Here is an 8,220-nt window from a genome sequence, read left to right as displayed (position 1 = left end):
TGCTCTTGGCTGGTCCCAGAGCGGGGTGAGGGGGCTTATGCCCTCCCCTCCCCCAGTGTGTTGGGTGGGGTGGAACTGAGGTTCGGATGAAGGGTTAGGGCTTAGGGGCCTTGTGTGTTGGGTTGTGGAGGACAGACCAGCTGATCTGCCCTACCCTGACACACAGCCAACCCCTACTCTTTCCCTCTTTGTCTCTACTCCCATGGGGAGGGGGGAATTTACTCTAGGAAAAGCCATGTCTCTCTCCCCCAGGGTGGGGGACCTGTGTTGGAGGATGGGTGTTTGGGGCCCCCTTCCATGACTCTGTCCCCTGGGGAGGTAGGACAGGGCTGGGTTTCCCTCTCACCCTCCCCCCTCACCCAGTCTGTCTCCCTCCCGCCAGCTCCACGATTTTTCGGTGTTTCTCTGTACATAGCTCTCTGGCGGGATAGGGGAGGTAGGATGGATGGGGTTTGGGGTGGGTAGGCCATGGAAGGGGAGAAATCCCTCCTGGGTACCCCCCTCTTCTCTGACTGCTGACCCCTGCCCAGACCTGTCTCCTCACCCCTTCTTGCGTTTGGTATTGAGAATTCCTCCCAGACTCCAGACTCGACCTTTTGTATGGACAGCTCTCCTTCAGTCTTACCCTCTAGACATCCACCCAGCCGGGGCCAAATTTATACTTATATAAAAGTTGTAAATATGTGAAATTTTATCCCGCACCCTTTCCTCTGCTTACCCCACTTCAGGCCCTACCCTCTTCCTTCCTTCCTTCCTTCCTTCTCTTTGGCTGTTGTAATTATCTGGGGTTTGTACTGTACATAACCGGGGTGGGGACTGGGAGGCTACCCCTCTGTACAGAGCTTCCTGGCTCCCTAGCCCGCCCCTCACTTCTCTCCCCACCCACCACCTTAAGAGTAGGGAGCTGCTCTTCTTACTCGTTTTTTGTTTGTTTACTCGTTCTCCTTACCTCCCCTACTCCCAGCCCTGCCACACCCCCCTTTTCTTCCACTCCCATTTCCTTTTTTTCTGGAGTGTGTGGTGAAACAGAAAAATCATGTTTAATAAACGGAGATTGTTCTTTTATCGCCTGGTCGTCCTTTATTTGTTGGTTTTTCGAGACAGTTTCCCTGGCTGTCCTGGAACTCGCGCTGTAGACCACCAGGCTGCTCTCGAACTTAGAGATCGCCCTGCCTCTGCTTCCCAAGTGCTAACGGCTTGCGCCACCTGGCCCATCACTGAAGTCCCCTGGAGGGGGTGACAGGAACTAGTTTTGGGGAGAAAGCTGCCAGCCTGCAAGCAGTACTACACTGTCCCACCCAGTCAGGAGAACAATCTACACCGCAGCGTCGTCCTGGCCGAACCCCCACTCCCCGCGAAGGCGCTGAGGCTCCGAAAGGGCCCAAGTTAACAGTCTTCCCAAACTCTCTCCAAGCAGGGTTTAACCGCTAGGACGCGCCTCTGCGAAATAGAGGAAAGGATCAGGGTGCTCAGCGCGGGGACGCTCCAGACTTCCGATCTGGCTGCCCCGCGTGCACACCGAGGACGGCAGCACCTACCTCGCGCGGCGGGAGGGAAGATCCACCCCGGGCTGCCGAGCCCGTCTCGCCCCTCACCGCGGACCGGTGCCCGCGAACGGGCCCTTCACCTCCGCAGCTCTACCGACGACGCTCGGGCAGCCCGCCGGCTCCCGGCCCCGCCCCCTCTGGCCGCACAACCAATAAGAAGGAGGCTTGTAGGCTGCCGTCTTCCCATTGGCTGCAGACCCGGCCCCGCCCTGCGCGTTGAGCAGCCCCGGCGTCCGGCGGAGCGGCGGTCGCTTCCGGCCGACCGGACGCCGTGGAGGCAGCGGAGTTCCGAGACGGTCTCCGGTGCGGTGGGGGCGTGTCGGTCGTCCTGCGCGTGGCGGGAGCTCGCAGAGCCGGCCCGTGGGAGCACGGTGAGGCGGGGCGAGCGGCAGCCGAGGGCGGCCCGAGCCGGCGAGCGGAGCGCAGTCCCCTCCTCGGCTTCCGCAGGGCCTGGGAGTAAACACCCTGGTTGGTGGGTGTTCTGTCGGTGTTCTCGGTCGGCGGGACTAATGGACAGAAACTGTCACGGGAGGATTTTCAGGCGTATGTCGGGAGCAGCTTGAGACAGGTCTCCTGTCCCGAGCTGTCCGGTCTCTTGCCTCCGCCGTTAGAGTCCTGCTCTTCCAGACTCCCTGGGATTTGTCTTTCCCGAGCTGGCCATGGATGCTTCGACTCAGCCTCCCACACCCACTTCTCCGAGTTGCAGCCTAACCTCACGGACAATCCACATCGAGTTCCCTCACCATAGCTCTTCGCTGCTAGAATCCCTGAACCGCCACAGGCTGGAGGGGAAGTTCTGTGATGTTTCCCTCCTGGTTCAGGGCAGGGAAATTAGGGCTCACAAAGCAGTGCTGGCTGCCGCCTCTCCTTACTTCCATGACAAGCTGCTTTTGGGGGATGCGCCCCGACTCACCTTACCCAGTGTCATTGAGGCAGATGCCTTCGAGGGACTGCTTCAGCTCATTTATTCAGGGCGCCTCCGCCTGCCACTGGATGCTCTCCCTGCCCACCTCCTTGTAGCCAGTGGCCTGCAGATGTGGCAAGTCGTGGATCAGTGTTCAGAGATTCTTCGAGAACTGGAAACGTCAGGTGGTGGAAATTCAGGCGGCGGAGGAGCCGCCTGCCACACACTTCTTTCCACAACCCCTTCAGGAGGCTGGTGCATTCGCTCCTCCTCTTTCCAGAACCCAGCGCAGTCCTCCGCGTCCACAGAGAACTCTGCCTTCGCCGAGAACCTCGTTGGAGGGGAGAAGAGTGAGCTGGAAGAAGTGCTACAGATTCAGGTGAAGGAGGAGGAGGAGGAGCAGGGCTCGGCAGCCCACCTCTTCCAGACTCAACCTCAGAGACTACCCGAAGAGTTTCCCCCAGCTTGTGGATCCCACCCCCTGCCTGCATCTGCTTTCCCCAGCATGCCTCCTGAGAATCAGAGTTCAACCCTTGAGCTTCCTTCCCCTTCTGTACAGGCTTCCCATGTCATAGAGGTTAATCTGGAACCCATTATGTCTGTGGAGAAGACATCAGGAAGTAGGACTGTGCCTCCAGGAGCCAAGGAGAAGACTGGAGCTCTTTCTGAAGCAGACTCTGAGGGAAAGGGAGAGCTAAGATACTTGCTGTCCTCAGGAGGAGGAGAAACATCAGGGTCAGGAGACCCATCCTGGAAACCAGTGGACCTTCATGGGAATGAAATCATGTCCGGAGGGCCCGGAGGATCAGGACAAGCCATGCACGGGCCTGTGAAGCTGGGAGGGACGCCGCCTGCAGATGGGAAGTGCTTTGCTTGCTTGTGTGGAAAGCGCTTCGCGGTGAAGCCCAAACGAGACCGGCACATCATGCTGACCTTCAGCCTCCGGCCCTTTGGCTGTGGCATCTGTAATAAACGCTTCAAGTTGAAGCACCACCTCACAGAGCACATGAGGACCCATGCCAGAGCTCTGGACGCCTGTCCCCACTGCGGCCGCCGCTTTCGTGTCCACGCCTTTTTCCTTCGCCACCGGGACCTGTGCAAAGGGCAGGGTTCGGGCACTGCCCACTGGACTCACAAATGACAGCTAGCGCTCTGCACTGACTTGTAGGAGAAGTAGCCGCCGCTGCTGCCGGGCTCTCACCCGTCACCACCTCGGTCCTAGATTGTGTAGTCCAGGAGGTTAGATAGCTTGTGAACCCCTTGCTCTCGGGATGGGCCTCACCCTGGTGTACTCGGAAGCTCAGGGTTCTCAGTCCAGCTATTTGTTGAACAGACTGTAGGAAAGCCATATTTTTGACCACTCTCCCTACAGGGCCCCTTTTGTATTGGTAGCCAGTGAGGAAACCATTGACTTAGATGAGGTTGGTGAGCGAAGAGTTGGAACAAAATGACCTAGTAACTTTACTTCCTCTTCACCAGGAGGTAAGGGAGCTGGTCTCCGACTAGGAATGTATTTGATTCAGAGCGCAAGTAATTGTCAGACTAAGCCCCAAGCGTCCCCCCACCACACGCTGTTGGCAGTGTTCTGTTTCTATACTTCTTCCTGCTGTTTCTTTCTAGAAGCTTTCTAGATTGTATTTTGCTTTCTCACAAGTAGACACCTCCCCCAAAATCCTTCTAAAAATGTACTTGAACATGCAACAGGTATGGTTGCACACACCTTTAATCCCAACATGTGTGAGGCAGGGGCCGCGAATCTCTGTGAGCTCCAGACCAGCCTGGATAACCTAGTTATGCAGCATAACAAGTTCCAAGCCAGTCGGGGTTACACAGTGAGCACTTTAACACACTGAGCATCTGTGTGAGTCTAAACCCCCCCCCCCCCCCCGCATACCCGCCAGAGGTTACTCCCTCAACAGCCTTTGCTCTGTCTTCCTTTGACGACCACTGACGGCTTGCGTGTAACCACAGTGACAGATGTGACTGGTGAACTCAGGAGATGGCAACTGACATAAAATGCTCTCAGGGTAGCCCCATTGCTCGCTGAACAAATTGCCCTGATTAGGACTCAGGGTTGAGACCACACGTGGTGAATTCTGCAGAATAACTAACTGTACAGAGGACGGTACTGCCTCCTTCTCCCTCCCACCCACGTTTGATGGGAAGAAATGCTTTATAAAGTAGAAGGGAGGTGAAGGGAGATTTAAAGTTGCTTAATTTAATTACTTTTTTTTTTTTTGAGACAGGATTTTGTGTAGCTTTGGAGCCTGTCCTGGAACTTGTTCTGTAGTGCAGGCTGGCCTCGAACTCACAGAGATCCACCTACCTCTGCCTCAGAGTGCTGGGATTAAAGGCGTGTGCCACCACCGCCTGGCTTAATTTCATTGCTTAATAAACTCTTGCGTGAAATCTAAACTGACAGCAGCCTGGATTGAGTGATTTGTGTGGAAGCGGTGTGAGAGCAGAGCTGCAGGAGGTGAGTGTGTTCCTTTTGCAGCAGTTACACATTGGTGGAAGAATCCTATTGGTTTCCCAATACAGCTGGAGAATGCTGGCTGGACCCAGGCTGCCCCACTGCTGAGGAACCGCAGGTAAGGACTTTACGTTTCAGAGGTCTCTGTCTTGTTTTGCTTGAGCCCTCATCTCACTGTCTGACCCAGCCTGGCCTCGAACTTATGATCCTTCTTCCCAACCCCTTGAATACTAGGATTACAAGCGTATACCACCATGCTTGGCTTATGCCACTTTTTGAAAGGGTTTGGGTTGCATAATATTTACGTATATTCTGACATCTTGCATTATGCATAGTGCTAGATGATACTTTGGCTTATTCTACAGATCTTAGAACAAGGCAGTGTGTAGACGGAGCGGCAGACTGTGTCCCGCCACCCGGCTAGCTTTACCCAAATAATTACATGGAAACTATTCATTTAAACACTGCCTGGCCCATTAGTACTAGCCTCTTATTGGCTAATTGTCATATCTTGCTTAACCTATATTTAGTAATCTATATAGCACCACGAGATGGTCGCTTACCAGGAGAGATCTTAACCTGCGTCTATCTTAGAGAGGAGAAGCAAGGTGACTGCCTGAAGCGTCTGCCTGACTCCCTTTCTCTCTCCCACAATTCTGTTCTGTCTACTCCGCCTACCTAATTTTCTGTCCTATTAAAGGGCCAAGGCAGTTTCTTTATTAACCAATGAAAGTAATACATAGACAGATGACTCTCCTCCATCATTAGTATGCTAACCTGATTTCCTTCACTAGGAAAGGGTTTCTCTCAGTGGATAAGGGCAGTCACTGTCCAAACATGACGACCTGAGTTCAGATCCCAGCACCCACAGAACAAAAGCCAGGTGTCGGACTGACAGAAGGCGTCAGTAGGTGCCTTCTAACAAGCCTGATAGATAAGCTGAGTCTGCACCCCAGAACCCACATGGTGGAAGGAGAGAACCAACTTCTGCAAGTCGTCCACAGACCTTCACACACATGCCATAACACATGCGCGCGCACACACACACAATTTAAAAAAGATTTTACAAAATGAGTTTTTTGTGGCTAAGCAGGTGAAGTATAGCTTGGGATTTTCAAACTCTCAGATGTACCATGGTCTTGTGTACTTGGTGAGGAGTGTATTCCTTGGGAAAGGCAGTAGTGATGGTGTCTTGGATCAGCCACAGGCCTACCCACCCACTTGGCATGCATTAGGTAGGTGGCTGTATTCCTTGCTCTCTTGGTTCCGTGGGTTGCAAGCACAGGAAGTTGGCTCTGGATGGCCTTACTGAGGTGAATTTAGAAGAATAGGAAGGGCGGCACTGAGGCACCTATGAAAAATCAAGTCGTCTCAGGGCTTAACTTGTCATGGGATGGGCGTGGGTTCCTGCGGGCTTGAAAGACGGACAGATGCATCTCAAGGAGGGTCAGGCTGCAGCTGCAGCGGGTTCAGCCTCTGTGGACTGAGATGTTTTCCTTTACTCACGGCTTCCTTATTGTTCTCCAGTTGAATCCTTAGCAAGTTCGTTTCCATATCCTCAAAACATCTCAGCTAAGCTTCCGAGAGACAATGGCAAATAGGAGCTCTCAACAAGGGGTACCTTAGTTTTCCCAGCCTAATTTTGCATAGGCTTTGCATCTTTGGGAACCCTCACTGTGGCTGACACAAAGGTGCTGAAGACAAAGGGCGGATTGAGACTACCTGTCTCCAAAAATATATATATTTAAACTGAGGCTGGGCAGGTGGCTCAACAGTTAACACTTCCACGCTTCCTGCTCTTCCAGAGCACCCAGGATCAATTCCCAGCACCCACACAATGACTCACAACTGCCTGTAACTCCAGTCTCAGAAGAATACAGCTTCCACTTCTGGCCCCCTAGGGCACCAGGCATGCACATGGTACACAGATATACATGCAGACAAAACACTCATACACATAAAAAATATTTAGAAAACAAAGATAGAACTGCAGTTATAGATTGAGGTCATGCTGAGTTGAACGTGGTAGTGTAGGCAGAGCAGGGATTCAAAGTCAGTTTCGGCTACATGGAGCGTTTACACACAGCCTGGGCAGCATGACACCCTGTAAGAAAACTGCTGTGCCCAGATCCTTTTTCAGGACAGTGCCCTGAGAGACAGTTGTTTCCTGGATAGTACACCTAATGTCCTGCACATGAAGTGAGAATTCAGGTGCCCTTAATCATTCTTGATATACAAGGTATATATTTTTAAATTTTTGTGTGTGTGTATGCATGTGCATGTGTGTGTGCATGTGTATATACATGTGCACGTGTGTGTATGCATGCATGTGTATATGTATGCATATTATGTGTGTATGCGCATGTGCATGCATGTGTGTGCACATGTGTGTGTGTGTGCTCAAAGAAGACTCTGAATGTTCTTCTCTCTCTCTCAGTCCTCTGAAGCAGGCCACACTTTGTATTCGTGCATGCCTCCCCAGTACTTTATGGCTGTAGTCATAATAGTGGCCTCAAGAACAATGGGTTTTTTTGTTTTGTTTTTGTTTTTTGAGACAGTTTCTCTGTGTAGCTCTCTGTTCTGGAACTCACTCTGTAGACCAGGCTGTAGCTAGAAGTATTCTCCATCCCTCTGTGTGTAGCCCTGGCTGTTCTAGAACTCTGTAGACCAGGCCGTAGCTGTCCTGGAACTTACTCTGAAGGCCAGGCTGTAGCTGGAAGTGTTCTCCATCCCTCTGATCCCACCAGCCTGGCTTCTCTTCACGCACCGGGTCCCCACTAACTAGTTCCCACAGCCACTTATGAAATAATCACTCTGTCTGAGGCTTAGTATCAGTTAAAATTGTCTTAGGCTTCTTACTGGCTAGCTCTAACTATTAAATTAACCCATGTTAACTTTAACATAGTAAAATTAAATATAACAAAACAGTTATTGAGCAAGAATTACAGTTATAATATTTAGTCCATTGGTATTAGGCAAAATTAAATACTCTATCATCTGTATTATCTTAGTGAATCTAAAGCTTTTTGTTATTTATCTTTTATTATAACTAAGGAAAATTATAACTATCTGTCTTCAACACCATCAAGGACCCCAGAAGGATATAATATTATCTAAGTGAACAGGAAGTGCATTGTAAGCAACTTCCAAAAATCTAGAATTGGGGGGCTGGAGAGATGACTCAGCGGTTAAGAGCACTGACTGCTCTTCCAGAGTTCATTTCCCAGCAACCACATGGTGGCTCACAACCATCTGTAATGAGATCTGGTGCCCTCTTCTGGTGTGTGGGTATACAT

At 51.7% G+C, this 8,220-nt stretch overlaps 1 protein-coding gene across 1 annotated transcript; it reads left to right on the top strand.

Annotated features, from left to right (window-relative positions):
• Positions 1–1,816: 1,816 nt before the first annotated feature.
• Zbtb9 (zinc finger and BTB domain containing 9) lies at positions 1,817–4,789 on the top strand. Its single transcript, XM_038342888.1, has one exon. The coding sequence runs from the start codon at positions 2,207–2,209 to the stop codon at positions 3,590–3,592; it is 1,386 nt and encodes a 461-aa protein (XP_038198816.1). The 5' UTR covers positions 1,817–2,206; the 3' UTR covers positions 3,593–4,789.
• The last annotated feature ends 3,431 nt before the right edge of the window (positions 4,790–8,220 follow it).

Source organism: Arvicola amphibius, chromosome 9, assembly GCF_903992535.2.
Source record: "Arvicola amphibius chromosome 9, mArvAmp1.2, whole genome shotgun sequence".
NCBI lineage: Eukaryota > Metazoa > Chordata > Mammalia > Rodentia > Cricetidae > Arvicola > Arvicola amphibius.
This window is presented reverse-complemented; position numbering and strand designations above follow the sequence as displayed.